This window comes from Heteronotia binoei, chromosome 14, assembly GCF_032191835.1.
Source record: "Heteronotia binoei isolate CCM8104 ecotype False Entrance Well chromosome 14, APGP_CSIRO_Hbin_v1, whole genome shotgun sequence".
In the NCBI taxonomy this organism is placed as follows: Eukaryota; Metazoa; Chordata; class Lepidosauria; order Squamata; family Gekkonidae; genus Heteronotia; species Heteronotia binoei.
In genome coordinates, this window is record NC_083236.1 from 54871188 (window position 1) to 54887479 (window position 16292).

General features: G+C 44.8%; 1 protein-coding gene across 2 annotated transcripts in view; it reads right to left on the reverse strand.

Annotated features, from left to right (window-relative positions):
* ZNF423 (zinc finger protein 423) overlaps positions 1 to 16292 on the reverse strand; it is a 475743-nt gene that overhangs the window by 151024 nt on the left and 308427 nt on the right. Inside the window, exon 6 of one of the 2 annotated variants that reach the window (XM_060254539.1) lies at positions 16135 to 16224. The exons of the other annotated variant lie outside the window; for it this stretch is intronic. Within the exon in view, the coding sequence (XP_060110522.1) occupies positions 16135 to 16224 (90 nt within the window). The remainder of the gene's footprint in view (positions 1 to 16134; positions 16225 to 16292) is intronic. 2 annotated transcript variants of the gene reach the window in all.

Sequence of the window (16292 nt, forward strand, 5' to 3'; positions counted from 1 at the left end):
ACCCTAACCTTGCCCTCACTGGGCCCTTCTTTCCCAACAGAAGTTTTCTGCTCTAAGGTATCTGTTGGAAAATAAACAAGCAAGGGCTCCCCCAGTGAACAAACTAAGCTAAACAGCTACAAATACCGGGGACATAGAAGTTCATAAATTACTTATATATTAATGAGTCCTCCAATCACTATATTGCTATATGTTTCCAGAGAACAGAAAGCAGGTTTATGATTGGAAAAGGTGCAGACTTCAACCTGTTGCGAAGGCTTTACTGGTCCAGGCGATTAATTTTTAGAGGAGAATATTGAAAAAAAAATCTTTATTTCGAACATCAAAACAATTTCCGGGCAAAGGGACCCAGGGCTTTTTTTGTCGAAAAAGCCCAGCAGGAACTCGTTTGCATATTAGCCCACATCCCCTGATGTCGCCATTGTTTCACACAGGGCTTTTTGTGGAAAAGCCCAGCAGGAACTCATTTGCATATTAGGCCACACCCCCTATGCCAAGGCAGCCAGAACTGCGTTCCTGCTCAAAAAAGCCCAGAAGGGGCCTCAACATCATCTGCATCTGGGTCCGTTGTCTTTGGAAAACTGTTGTTTCAGACTTTAGACTCTGTACACCTATGGATTCCTAGAGAAAGACTTCTATTTGCCTCTGTTTTGGAGTTGGAATTCCTTGTTTTTACCTGCGATGATTGTTTAGATTTTGTAATCTATAACAATATAGTGCTTTGAGGACTCATTAACATATGTAAGTAATTTATGAACTTTTATGTCCCTGGTATTTGTGGTTGTTCCGCTAAGGTATCTGAGGTAACATAGTGGCCGCTTCAGACAGAACCTCGTCAGTCATTGAGTTTCTCCAGGGAATTCTACTTCTAGAAGATGAATAAGGTCTCTTTAAAAAGACCTCTCAGCTGCCTGATACTACTATAGTTCTCAGCAGGGCTTCTTTTTTTAGCAGGAACTCCTTTGCATATTAGGTCACATACCCCTGATGTAGCCATATTGATCTGGTTGCCCATATCGATCTGGTTTTAACTGTTGTTTTATATTGTTTTTGAAATGCTGTTATCTGCCCTGAGCCCGTTTTTGAGGAAAGGGCAGTATATAAACTGTCTAAATAAATAAATAGCCAATCCTCCTGGAGCTTACAGTAGGGTCCTGTATTAAGAGCCTTGTAAGCTCTTGGAGGATTGGCTACATCAGGGGTGCGAGGCCTAATATGCAAAGGAGCTCCTCCTGCAAAAAACAGTCCAAGTTCCCAGGATTCTTTGAGGGAAGCTATGACAGGTAATCTGAACTATCTGAACGGTATCCTTACTTACCAAACTGATGTGCCCTAACTTATTTTCTCATAACTCAGACAGTTCCCTAACGATAAATTGAGAATACACCATCTGCCTCCCAGGGTCATAAAAGACAAAAATCAATACAATTATTTGCATTTTAAAGGGCTGTAGAAATAATATATTGGCATATTATAAGGGGGGCAGACGACTTTATGATCTCATCTTCTCAGGAACAATTTGTTCTTGGTTTGGACAAAATCCTGGCGAAAACGGGATTTCTTGATCTTATTGTGATGTTACACGAAACTTCGCCAAGTCTGAATAACGTCTTTCCTATTCTGAGAAAATGTTGACCCAGACCTCGAAGAGGAAGGTAAGGGAACCACAACAGGATTTGTTTTCGATTGCAAATTGACTCCCTCCACAAAGGCAATGAGGGCTGGGTTCTTAATTGTTTCAGTTGCCTCCTAAATGAAGGGCAGAGCCCAGGCCGGTTTGTAAAATTACTGCTGAGTATAATGATTTCTAATGTGATAAAAGGCCTTTAAGGAGGCATCGCGGAAGGGAGCTGGCTAATTTACTTTCCTAGGAGCCAATTTACACATCGGAATCTTCATTTGCATCGCGGTTCCCAGCGTCTTACCAACTGGAGGTTAAACTTCAGCTACGAACCGACACGGCAACAATTAGAGCGAGTCCAGTTGGTCCGTAGCGGAAAATTATAAATGCTGAGAACGCTCTCGAAGTTGTATTTTGATATCTATAATCTTGAAAACACAACAAAGGAAGCATTCTGGGACATCATGGGAACTCAACTAATTCTGATCCCATTGTCCCAGGTTCGATCCCCAGCATCTCCAGTTAAAAGGCTCAGATAGTAGTTGTGAAAGACTGGGATAGCAACGGCAAGCCTAGTCTTGACAGATTTCGGAAACTAAGCAGGATTAGCCCTGGGAAGCACTTGGATGGGAGATCTCCTTGGAATACCAGTGGTCGGAAGATGGGCACAGGTTTTATTCAGCCACCTCCCTGAATATCCTCCAGGCCACCAGTAGGGGTTAGTCACCTGAGGTAGCCATGACTTCCAGGTGCAAACATACACATACTCACACATGCATGTACATAAAAAAAATTTTTTTAAAAAAAAAGAACATAAAAGAAGCCATGTTGCATCAGGCCAATGGTCCATCCAGTCCAACATTCTGTCATACAGTGGCTGAAAAACCAGGTGCCATCAGGAAGTCCACCAGTGGGGCCAGGACACTAGAGGTCCTCTCACTGTGCCCACCCCCAAACTGATCCCATTCTTCTTCTAGGAGCTCAGGTTGATACATGAAAGGGACCATGGCTCAATGACAGAGCATCTACTTGGCATGCAGAGACTCCCAAGTTCAGTCCCTAGCATCTCCAGACTGCTATCTGAGATCCTGGAAAGCAGCTATCAATCTGAGCAGACGCTGTCGACATTGATGGACCAGTGGTCTGATTCAGTATAAGGCAGCTTCATGTGTCCATGATTCACCCATCTTCCCCTTCAGGGCTTTTTTTTGTAGCAGGAACTCATTTGCATATTAGACCACACATCCCTGATTGTAGTCAATCCTCCTGGAGCTCCCCTTTATGCTCACCATAACCATAAAGCTGATAGACAGTGACTGGCGCAAGGTGACCTCAGGATATTCCTTCACTGGGTGGGGATCTGAACTCTGGTCCCAGGCTAACCACCCTGACCTAGATGGCCCAGGCTACCCTGATCTCATTAGATCTTGGAAGCTAAGCACAGGGTTGGCCCTGGTTAGTATTTGGATGGGAGACCACTGGAAGTAAGTGGGCATTACACAGAGCCAGGCAGTGGCAAACCACCTCAGAATGTCTCTTGCCTTAAAAACCCGTACAGGTCACCATATGTCAGTTATGACTTGAGGGCACTTCCCACCCTACCAAGGCTAACAAGTGCACCCTAGTGCAGGGGTGTCAAACATGCAGCGCGGGGGCCGAATCAGGCCCCCAGAGGGCTCCTATCAGCCCCCCAAGCAACTGGCTGTCATCTGCTTCCTTCTCCCTCTCTCTAGCTTCCTTCTGCATCTCAGCTTGCTTTGCAAGGCTTGCTCAATCACACAAGAGCTACAAAGCAAAACCTCTATTTTTTCCATTGGCTGAGGCTCCTCCATTGAGGAAGAAGGGGAGGAAAGGCAGAGCTCGTTTTTCCAGGCTCTCTCAGTTGCACAGCAGAGCTACTGAGCCAAGCCTCTCTTCCTTCTATTGGCTGAGGCTCCTCCCGGTCCCCTGGGGAAGGAAGGAAAGAGCCACATTCCTTTTGCCCGGTTCCCTGGATCCCATGGGAGAGATACAAAGAAAGCACCTTTAAGACCAATGAGTGCTAACGTTTTAAGCATGTTTTTTAAAATAATTTGTTTGTCTGCGATCTTTATAAAATTTATCTCTCTGCTACCTAATCTTAAACAGGTACACACATGGCCCAGACCGACATGGCCCGGCCCAACTAGACATTGCCCAGCCCAACAAGGTCCCTTTTATGTCAGATCCGGCCCTCATAACAAATGAGTTCGACACCCCTGCCCTAGTGGATACTGCCCAATACTGCTATATCGGCATTCATTCCAAAGGAAGGGTTAGCTCTGCACAGAAAGAAGGCAGGCCCACATAAGAGTGGCATCCTCTCTTTAAACAAACTACCAAGTTTATGCACACAGAAGCTTCTTGTGCAGCCCATGTGGGGTTCTAAATTGAGGAGATGGCCATTCATCTGCACACAACAATCTCCCCCCCTCCCCCGCCCCAACAATGACTGCTTCACAAAGCAATCGGTTCTAGGGTTCAAATCCCACAAGCATTTGACTTTAAAGTTGAGCTCACAATAAGTCCTTGCTGGAAAATAACCTTAAAGCTGTGATACCTAGGGTCCACGTTGACTAATGATTTGTCTCTCCCCCCGCTACAATTTTGAAATAATAAATATTAAAATAACCTGTCTTGCCAGAAATGGTAGATACTGATCCTCAAAAAGAGGGGAGAGGGAGATCCCCAAGAAATCCAGGTGTGCATGTGGACTGCTGGACCAGCACCAATGTGGTTAGGATCAGGGTGGTGGAATTATAAAATGGGAAAGCCAATTCACCGCTCTTCAAGCCCCTTGGGAGTTAATGAAGCTGCCCATTGGGCCTGCAGCCAGGCAGCAGTCATGGGAAGTTCTCATTGAGTATAAATGGGGATGTTTTGCTTGGGGCTGTCCACAAGACACCTGCAATTTGAAGATTTGGGGAAAGAGCTGCATTAGGAACAGCTGTGTGGCTTGCTTCCACAGGCAGAGGCATCTAATCTCTTTCTCTCTCACACACACACACACACAGCCTGCAAATGAGCACTGTCTGACCGCATGTCCACAGGCAGCTCACACCCTAAAGAAGTCTCTAAATAAGGGCCACTGGCAAATGTAACTGGGGCTTTTTTTGTAGCAGGAACTCTTTTGCATACTAGGCCACACACCCCTGATGCAGCCAATCCTCCAAGAGCTTACAGTAGGCCCTGTACTAAGAGCCCTGTAAGCTCCTGGAGGATTGGCTACATAAGAGAGTGTGGCCTAATATGCAAAGAAGATCCTGCTACAAAAAAAAATGCCCCGAATGTAACCAAGCCTATAGATTGAGAACTGGCTCATATTTGCAAGAGAACAGCTACAGAACTGATATCACAGTCAAACTAAGGGTGATGGAGTCCCGTTCTGAAAGCTTATTGAGGCAATTGTTTTAAAATTAAAGGCTTATTGAGCAGAGGGAAAGATTTTACCTTCTTCTCTTCACTGGTTCTCATTTTCTACCTGCGGTGGTGGAAAGTACCGTCAAGTTGCAGCTGACTTTCAATGCCCCCCCATGGGCTTTCAGGGCAAGAGATGAACAGAGGTGGTTTGCCACTGCCTGCCTCTGCGTAGCAACCCTGAACTTCCTTGGTTGGTTTCCCATCCATGTATAAACCAGGGCTGGCCCTTCTTAGCTTCTGAGATCCAATAAGAGTGGAATAGCCTGGGATATCCAGGCAAGAGACATTCAGAAATGGTTTGCTGTGGCCTATCTCTGCAGAGTGACCCTGGACTTCCTTGGCGGTCTCCCATGCAAATACTAACCAAGACCAATCCTACTTAGCTTCTGAGATTGCCTAGGCTTGCCTAGGCCATCCAGGCCGGGCTCTCAACTTTTTAATTTATGGGAGCATTCCAAAGCTTGCAATTGAAAGTCTTTGCTACTGCCTCAGATCTCAATGGGATCTCGACTGGCCACCTCAATTGAAGAAGAAGAGGAGGAGGAGGAGGAGATGGAGATGGAGATTGGATTTATACCCTGCCCTTCACTTGGAGTCGCAGAGCATTTTATAATCTCCTTTCCCTTCGCCTCCCCACAACAGACACTCTGTGAGGCAGGTGGGGCTGAGACAGCTCTGACAGTTATGATTGACGCAAGGTCACTCCAGCAGTTGCACGTGCAGGAATGGGGAATCAAACTTGGTTCTCCCAGATAAGAGTCTACACACTTAACCACTACACCAAACTGACTTTAGAAGGGAGCAAGCACTCGAACTAGCCAGCCAGCCACCAGTCTGAAGGGAAAGTCCTTGACTTGCTCTTCAGCCCTCAAAAATCATCTCACAACATCCGCATGGCCATGTACTACACAACCAACGGAGTGCACGTATTCAAAGGAGTACCCTTCCCTTTAAACAGTGCAGGCCTGTGCGTTCAAAACTGCCATGGAAAAGCATACTTCTGAAGCTGAAACTGCAGAAACATCTGTTATCCATAAATAGAACTTATTTTAATTTTTTTTTTTAAAACATCTTTTAAAGATATTTTAGCTCCCTCTTTTGTTCACTTCTGGATCTTAACCGAACACTAAATTGCTGAATACCTTCCATTTTTAAAATACAAAGTTGCACCACAATAATGAGAAGAAACTCATGAGTACCATCCTGTAAAGGTATAATTTCCCCCCCACCCCTTGATCGCTTCTATAGTTTGTTTTCTTGGATTTCTGCTTTAAAAAACATTTTTTTAAAATCCGAAGACAAAGATGTTGCAATGTATCTTCTCCGCCCAGATTTCAATTATTACAACCTTACTGATTTTTCATTATCTATTGGACTGTTCCTTTGTTTTTCACCACTGAGAAAACTAACACTTGTTAAACAAAATCCAGACATTCCAAGAATTAGCGCATTCCAAGACATTCCCAGACATTCCAAGAATGATAACTTCAAGCTTCCAAAGTGTAATTCAGGTTTCTTTTCTGGCTGCAAAATATGAGGCAGAACTTCATTTTAGAGACAAGAATTTAATTTGGCATGCAAAATCTGTTGGTGTTCGCTAAGCAGTTCCAATCTCAGAACAGTTGATGGCCATCCCCCTTCAAGAACGAAGGTTATCGTTCTCCAAAACATCTTTTGTTTTTCAAATATTTTGTTACAGGGAAGGCAGTCGTTCCAAAGACACCTGAATTAAGGCTCATTTGTATTCTGTCACTTGCCCATACGCGCTCATTTCTCAGAGCAAAATTGCTACAGCTTTCCTTCTAATGGCATGAACTGCTGGAAACGGAAGCTGGCCGCGTAGCTAAAATCAGGGATGATAAACCCGTTGAAAACTCCATGTGCAGCTATACTGGTGTGCCTTGAATTTGTTTGTTTCTCAATTCATTCAAAATCAGAAATACTCCTGTGAGAGAAAATATTCCACATGGGGGTGGGGAGAGCGCACATTAAAGATGGACTTTTCTTCTAACAGTCCGTCAGATTCAGCAGCATTTCCCACAACAGAAGACATTTCCATCAACAGAACTGGATTCCCATGCACCCCCCCCCTTTTCGTTGAAGTTCACAGAGCTTTCCCCTTCCCGCCCCACAATGATTCTCTGGGGGACTGGGGACCCCCTCAAGAACAGTGTAAGGTACTAACTAGGGAGTGTGCCCCTTCTGGTGGAGGAAAATTACCACTGGATTCAACCCAATGAATGGCAGGCCTGACTACTTTGACTGTAAGGGATCTGACTAGGGGTGGAATTCTAGCAGGAGCTCCTTTGCATATTAGGCCACACACCCCCTGATGTAGCCAATCCTCCAAGAGCTTACAAAAAAAGAGCCTTTTAAGCTCTTGGAGGGTTGGCTACATCAGGGGGGGTGTGGCCTAATATGCAAAGGAGCTCCTGCTAGGATTCCACCCCTGGATCTGACACAGATTTACTTATTTATTTAGGTATTAATACCCCGCTTTTCAACCCAATGTGGAGTCAAATTGGATTAAAACATGTCTCCCCTCTTCGCATCACAACCACTTCCCGGTGAGGTAAGTTTGGCTGAGACTGTATGACTGGCCCAAGGTTACTCATTGAGCTTCTGTGCCAGGTCTTTCAGAAGTTAGTCCAACGCTCTAATCATTAGACCTAATTATTTCTGCAAAACAGCATCAGCTGAAGTTTTCCAAGGACATTTATCATTAACCAATTAAGTGAGACAGAGTAATGCAGATGACATTCTGGCCAGTGTTCCCTCTAAACTGAGTTGGTGTGAGCTAGCACACAGTTTTTTAGCCTGATGATGACGATGGTGACGATGATGACGATGGCTATTATTGACGATGGTGACGACAATGATGATAATATTGGATTTACGTATATTTCCGCCCTCAACTCTGAATCACAGAGTTTCAGAGTGGCTCACAATCTCCTTTACCTTCCTCCCCCATAACAGACGCCCTGTGAGGTGGGTGGGGCTGAGAGAGCTCTCACAGCACCTGCCCTTTCAAGGACAACTCTGGGAGAGCTATGGCTGACCCCAGGCCATTCCAGCAGCTGCAAGTGGAGGAGTGGGGAATCAAACCTGGTTCTCCTAGATAAGAGTCCATGTACTTAACCACTACACCAAACTGACATCATTGTACCCATACTGCAGATGAGCGATGAATGGCTTGAGGCCAAATGGCCTTCATAAAGCTACCTAGCCAGCCAGTTCACGACTGAGTCTCTCAGACTGAAATCACATGTGCCTGGGATGAGATGGCTAATCAACCTTTCTACCCGTCCACCAATTGATTCAAAAACCTGACATCAACTCTTTCACAACTGCAATTTTCTACATGACAAAATCCTAGGGTTGCTATCCCGGTGGTCACAAAGAGCAGAAGCTACCCTTGCACGCATTGTGGTATCACTTCCAGCAAAAACCAGCGAGTGGCGTGACAACCAACCTGCAACGCTCTAGGAATTCCCCAGATCTCTATGGCAAAAACGTGGGGAATCAGAACTAGCCATGGTCCTGCGCTAGTCCAATATAGGCAACACAGAAAGAAGAGGGGAAACGGTGCGTCTACTTCCTTTGCTGTCTAGGAAGTGAAATACCGACTTTAAAAAAAAAAACCTCAGTAGTATTTTGTCAATATTTTTTATTGCACCAAAGCAAGTATAAATATTTTATTGTAAACTAAGGGCCTAAAATAAACAGTTTAGTAAATAGTTATTACGTGGCAAGGAAGAAGGGGGGGCGAGAAAAAAAAACATCTGTGAGGAAAAAAATGTGTTTGCCATGTAATTATTCTTGCTAGTTTACATTTGCTCTCAATGTGCGTCGCTTTGGCGGCAACATCTCGCTCATTCTAAATCTTCTTCCTTGTTGCTATTATTAAAATCTTTAAAAGGTGCCAAATCTTAAATGAGGAAAAAAAATGATTTGCTAGAAATTATTCATATCACAGTGAGCCTCTACTAAACCTGGCAGGGGTGCAATATTTTCGGTGAAATTAACATAAAATATACAACTGCAAATTATCCAGGAAATAGCTATGTTCTTTACAACACGCATTTACATTCGGGGGAGGAAGGGGGGGGGGAGTGTTCCACTTATCTGTCTAACACAAAGCTGCAAACAGTCTCTCTTTTTTTCTCTTCCCAATGCCAGTTTTAAAGGGGAAAGTAATAGATTTCCACTGGGAGCGCAGCCTTTAAAGATGATATAACAAAATATGTGGTTGGGAAAAATCGACCTTAGATAATTACTGGAGACCACAATCAACAGCGGACATTCTCAAGTGCTCGTTGCGAGCCAGTCCATTTTTAGATTTATTTCCCCTCTCGGTAGGCGAAATGCATTTCCTCTGCTAGGCCCAAGCCCTCCTTGCAGAGACAAGGAGACCAAAAAGAGAGAGCGGGAATGGGGGGGGAGGGGGAGGGAGACGCGTCACGCCATGTAAAATGCAAATCTCGTCGTAAATATTTTATAAAATTGTTGCATACATCCCAAAAGCTATAGGTCTTAATTGAGAAGAGGGCTATTTTTCCAGTCAATATATGGAAATGGAAAATGCTAATTCATGTTTTTCTACTTATGAAAAACCCTAGAGGACAGCAAAACCACAAATGCACTCAACTTTAATATTATAAATATAATTTGGCTCCCTCTTTATAATCCCCAGCGTCCTGGCTTTTATCTCCCAATGGCTGCAGGGGAAGGATCCGCACAGGCACTTTTACATCATCTGCACAGGAAGTCAGCCTTCAAGCCCTGCCAGCTTGGCAGCGGAGCAAGAGACTGAGCTAAGTAACATTGCAAACAGGAACTGAAACAAGATATCCCAGCACCTTTGCACAGGAAACGAGCGCCGACTGACATCGAGCTGGATCAGAGCAGCGCAGTGGTGCGAACAGCCTTTTTGCCACCAAGATCTGCTGAACTTCAGCGATGAAAGTTGAGCAGATGCCCATTAATTGAAACTGCGATTCCTCTGATTCTACAGGGGAGGCCAAACTGTGGCTCGGGAGCCATGTGTGGCTCTTTCACACATACTGTGTGGCTCTCGAAACCCCCACTACCTCATTGGCTGGCTTGGAGAAGGCATTTCTCTCTTTAAATCACTTCTCCTTGCCAAGTCAGTCAGCAGCTTGGAGAATGCGTGTAAAGTTAAAGTTGCTTTCTTTCCACCTCTCCCTCCCCATCTATTTTACTTCCTTCCTTCCTTCGTCCTTCCAGTTCTCAAACACCTGGCATTCATGTCTTGTGGTTCTCAAACATCTGACATTTATTCTATGTGGCTCTTATGTTAAGCAAGTTTGGCCACCCCTTTTCTAGCACATCAAGGCCCCATGGAACCCAGTACTGCCAGATACCATCAGGGCCCTCAAGGATCTTATGCAATTCCGCAGGGTCTGTAAGGCAGAAATGTTCCGCCAGGTTTTTGGTTGAGGACAGCAACAGCTTCCAACCTTGCTGGCCCTCTCTCCTTGTTCTCCAGCCCTGTTCCTCTTACCCACACCACTACCCATGAGGTGGCCAGGCAATCTGGAATGGGAAGTAATGTGCAGTTTTGCTATCTGGATTCTTTTAGAACTTTGTATTAGTAATGTTTACGTATTTTATTTTAATGGTTTTCAACAGGGCTTTATTTTGTAGCAGGAACTGCTTTGCATATTAGGCCACACACTCTTGATGTAGCCAATACTCCAAGAGCTTGCTATAGGCCCTGTACTAAGAGCCCTGTAAGCTCTTGGAAGATTGGCTATAACAGGGAGGTGTGGCCTAATATGCAAAGGAATTCATGCTACAAAAAAAAGCCCTGGTTTTCTAGGTTTTTATCGGCCAGAGCCCTGCAGTAGCAGAGACTGGATGATTCAGAAAATAATAGCAATAACAACAACAATAATAATAATAATAATAATACAATCCATATCTGTGCCTCCTAATATCCCATGCCAAATCTCAAGAATCTTTCTAGAGTCGGTTACACACGATAATAGTAGCAATAGTAATTGCAAAAAACCACAATAAAAAAAGCATTTTTAAAGCACCGTCAAGCGTTCAAAACATTTCATTTACATTATCTCACTTCGATCTTCACAAGTTACATTTGTCGTACTGAAAAAAACAAAGCCATGCAAATGGTTTTAGCGCTACCCCTAGGTCAAACACACCACAGTAAATAATTTTGTTGTTATCCTGACTTGGCAGGAGGGAAGCGAAAACCAACAAAGAAAAAAAAAATCAGGTGTTGATAAGTGATAGATGCGATGGACTTCCAATAAAACGAAGGGATCTTTTGGTGCTGCTAAAAACCCGGAGGCAGACGTGCTCCACAAGAGGGAATTCCCTTGGAAGACTGGAGAAACATCCCAACTGGACTTTTGGTACGTGAGGTATTTCAATTCTGATCCCCTTCCGAAATAAAAATGAATGGGAGTTTTGGCGCCACTAAATGTTTTAGTGGGACTGAGTGAAATCTACAGTTGTTGGTTTTTTAAATTCTTGGTGTGCAATCCCCTCCTTTGTTTCTTCTGCCCCCTCCAATACAGGTTACTTTGCAGGTGTGACAAGGTTTTTTTGGGGGGTGGGTGGTGGTGGGGGGGGTTGACCAATGGTTTCACAAGGACTTTTAGCATGCAAGGCTCGGTGCTCATGTGCAGCGCCCTCCTTGCGCCTTTCAAGAGTAACAGCTCCAAGTGGGCCATAAGCCGGAGCCTGGAAAAAATCTGTAAACGTTAAAGCCTCTGACACGAGATATTAATGCCTCCCACACCGATTCCATAAATCAGAACAGATTTAGAGGCACTATTAAGGCTTACGGCAAGAATACACACTTCACTTTAATAAGTCCCGATTAACATATTTAACTGTTGGTCTGTATATTGTAAACATTTCTTACTATGGGGTATATAAGTAATTAGTGGCTTTTAAAAGATGCATTAACACAGAAAGAAAGGGAGAACAAACGGGGGGAAAAAAGCACACTACTTTTTATAGTCTTAAAAATGTGACGCAATCAGAAAGACTGTGGGGTGCAGCAGATATGCTAGATGAACTTGAACTCAAGACTAAGAAGTACTAGCGGATTACGGTAAGTATCGGCTCTCTCAGGGTTTTTGTAGCAGGAACTCCTTTGCATTTTAGGCCACACACCCATGAAGTAGCCAATCCCCCAAGAGCTTACAGGGCTCTTCATACGGGGCCTACTGTAAGCTCCAGGACGACTGGCTATATCAGGGGTGTGCGGCCTAATACGCAAAGGAGTTCCTGATATAAAAAAAAACCTCTGCTAAGCCTGTACCCAACACAGGAGCGACAGCAGCAACTGTGGTTCAGTAGCAGAGCATCTGCTTTGCATGCAGAAGGTTCCAGATTCAATTTCTGCCAATTCAGTTGTTTTTATAAGGATTAAGCAGATGTGAAAGACCTCCAGCTGCAGAGTAACCTTATGCCAAGTCGGACAACTGGGTCTGTCAAGATCAGTATTGTCTACTCCGACTGGCAACAGCTCTCCAGGATCTTGGGTTAAGGTTTTTCACTTCACTGCTTACCTGACCCAGCTATCAACATGGCAGCCATTTTTGTCTGCATAGTCCACAGCAGGGCTTTTTTCATAGCAGGAACTCCTTTGCATATTAGACCACACACCCAGGGGTGGAATTCTAACAGGAGCTCCTTTGCATACTAGGCCACACACCCCTGATGTTGCCAATCCTCCAAGAGCTTACAAGGCTCTTTTTTCTAAGCTCTTGGAAGATTGGCTACATCAGGGGTGTGTGGCCTAATATGCAAAGGAGCTACATAAGAGGGGTGTGGCCTGATATGCAAAGGAGTTCCTGCTACAAAAAAAAAGCCCTGGTCCTTGGTAGAGGACTGAGAAGCATAGGGATCGAATAGAAAGAAAAAAGGAATGGAAATGACTTGATGCCACGGTAAAGAATGAAGGAACAGGATGCGATCACGTTAATGAGAGAGAAGATGAGTTTAGCAGAAGTGCTCTGACCTCCCAAAGGGCACGTAAGAGGGATCAGGGACACGTATGGTCTATAAATTACCCCCTTGCACCGTAACAAATGCATGTCCGAAGATCCTAAATGCTGAAGACAGATGGATGTTAACTAGCTACCTTATCCGTTATGATGGGCCCAATCAAGTATTTTTAAAGGTAAAGGTAGTCCCCTGTGAAAGCACCAGTCATTTCCGACTCTGGGGTGAAATCGCATCACAACGTTTTCATGGCAGACTTTTTACGGAGTGGTTTGCCATTGCCTTCCTCAGTCATCTACACTTTTTTTAAAAAAATTAATTTTTAATTATTGACAATTACACTTTGGGCCACATGAGCGGGGTCCTCTCCTGTCACAGAGCTCCACAAAAATGCTCCCCAAAAAGCAAAGACGACTTTTGGAAAGCACTCGGTCAGCTGCAGTGTACATTCTTGTGCAATGTGAGCATGTGAACAGCTGTTTCTGCATCCAACTCCCTAAGTGGACAGCCTTCAAAAACTAGAAATCAGGTAAAAGAAGGCAGCTTTCAGGTAGAAGCGTACATTGGAAGAAAATGACACAGCACATTGGTTAGGAGCTGTTTTCACAGAGCAGAGGGGAACAACTTCGGCAGTTCATTACCAGCATTACACCGCATGGTGAGGATTCGAAAGGCATGTTATCAAAAACAATTATCAAACGTTAGCCACTAATGATGGAGACGAAACAAGACATTTGGGAAGACTTTAAAAAACAAAAATGTACCGTTCTGTATCTATGTAAAGACACACCTTAAAGCCGGCATAGGACTCCTAATGAAAAGAACTATATAAAAATGTGAACCACAAAAGCTGAAGGTACAAAATGCCCTCTGATGATTGTGCACACACAATGAGAAAGTGCTCCCTAAAGGGGGTGGAAAGTGCCCTTTAGTTGCATTCAGATTACAGAGACTACATAGGCAAGAGAAGTTCAAAAGTAGTTTCCCACTGCCTGCCTCTGTGTAGCAACACTGAACTTCTTTGGTGGTCTCCCATCCAAGTACTAACCAGGGATGACCCTGTTTAGCTTCCAAGATCTGACAAGAACAGCCAAGGTTGGGCTATATGGGCAAGAGACATTCCCAGATGGTTTGCCATTGCCTGCCGAAGAAGAAGACAACTGCAAATTTATACCCCGCCCTTCTCTCTGAATCAGAGACTCAGAGCAGCTTGCAATCTCCTATATCTTTTCCCCCCAACAGACACCCTGTGAAGTGGGTGGAGCTGAGAGGGCTCTCACAGCAGCTGCCCTTTCAAGGACAACCCCTGCGATAGCTATGGCTGACCCAGGGCCATTCCAGCAGCTGTGAGTGGAGGAGTGGGGAATCAAACTCGGTTCTCCCAGATAAGAGTCCGCACACTTAACCACTACACCAAACTGGCTCTCTGTGAGAGTTCTCTCAGCCCCACCTACATCACAGGGTTTCTGTTGTGGGGGAGGAAGGTAAAGGAGATTGTGAGCCGCTCTGAGACTTTGAGATTCAGAGTGGAGGGCGGGATATAAATCCAATACCTTCATCTTCTTCAACCCTTTTTAGCAACCCCAACTTCCTTGGAATCCTCCCATCTGAGTACTAACCTGGCATAGCTTCTGAGATTTGATGAAACTGGGCTATCCTGGGCCATCCAGAACTGGGTAATAATAATTCATTCTCATCAAATCATACACAACTTACGCAACCTCTCATGTGGCTTTCAAGCCAATAGATGAGCAGGGGTGGTTTGCCATTGCCTTCCTCTGCACAGCAACCCTGATCTTCTTTAGCAGTCTCCCAGCCAAGTACTACCTCAGTTTGGTGTGAGAGCCAGTTTGGTGTAGTGGTTAAGTCCGTGGACTCTTATCTGGGAGAACCAGGCTCAATTCCCCACTCCTCCACTTGCAGCTGCTGGAATGGTCTTGGGTCAGCCATAGTTCTTGCAGAGTTGTCCTTGAAAGGGCACCTTCCGTGAGAGCTCTCTCAGCCCCTACCTACCTCACAGGGTGTCTGTTGTGAGCGAGAAAGGTAAAGGAGATTGTGAGCTGCTCTGGGACTTTGAGATTCAGAGTGGAAGGAGGGATATAAATCCAATACTTTCTTCTTCTTCAACCCTTTTTAACATGTAAGCTCTGACGAGCTTGGGCTAGTCTGCGATAATGCTGCTGGAGCGGAGGATCAAAATGATCAAACTAACTTCAATATGTAACAGAACACAACCTCCTTTGGTCATCTTATTGCAATTATTAGATGACATTTTACGAAATCAACATTATTCTTTCATCCAGGGCTTTTCTTGTAGAAAAAGCCAGGCAAGAACTTATTTCCGTATTAGGCCGCACCCCGACATCACCATTGTTTCACACAGGACTTTTTGTAGAAAAAGTCCAGCAAGGACTTATTTGCATATTAGGCCACACCCCCTTGTGCCAAGCCAGCCGTAACTGTTTTCCTGTGTGTTCCTGCTCAAAAAAAGCCCTGAAAGTATAAGTTTCCATAAGCAGGCACCCTTCCTCAGATACATTGAAATGGAAGTTAATGTTTCACATATATAGGCAGATGCTTCAATATAGGCAGGGCTTTTTTTTTTGTAGCAGGAACTCCTTTGCATATTGGACCACGCCCCCCTGATGTAGCCAATCCTCCGAGAGCTTACGGGGCTCTTCGTACAGGGCCTACTGTAAGCTCCAGGAAGATTGGCTAAATCAGGGGTGCGTGGCCTAATATGCAAAGGAGTTCCTGCTACAAAAAAAAAGCCCTGCATACCTTGAATAAACATTTGTTGGTCTTAAAGATCCCACTGGACTCAAAATTTGTTCTGCTCCTTCAGACCAACAAAGCTGCCCACCCAAATCTGAAAGAAACAGTGTTTCCGAACTGGTCTCTCCCCCACCTTTATTGGGGAAAGGGGGAGCGAGACAGTGTGGCATGCACAATACATTCAACAGGACATCTCCGCCTTAGAAGGTGCAGCTTTGCTGTGGTGAAAATGGGAGGCGGGGGTTAGGACAGCGTTCGAGGGCTTCTTAAAGTTAGGAATACCGTACTGCGTCTCCTACCTGCGATAGCATTTTTCATAATCCTCCTCTCCAGTAAGCCAGGAGCTGGAAAAGAATACAAGACCTCGCCATTGGGGGTTGGGGCGGCACCTACAGGAGACAGGAGGCAAAGAGACTCAACTCCTCCCCACAAGGCAAGGAGCCGTTCATGGGTGAAT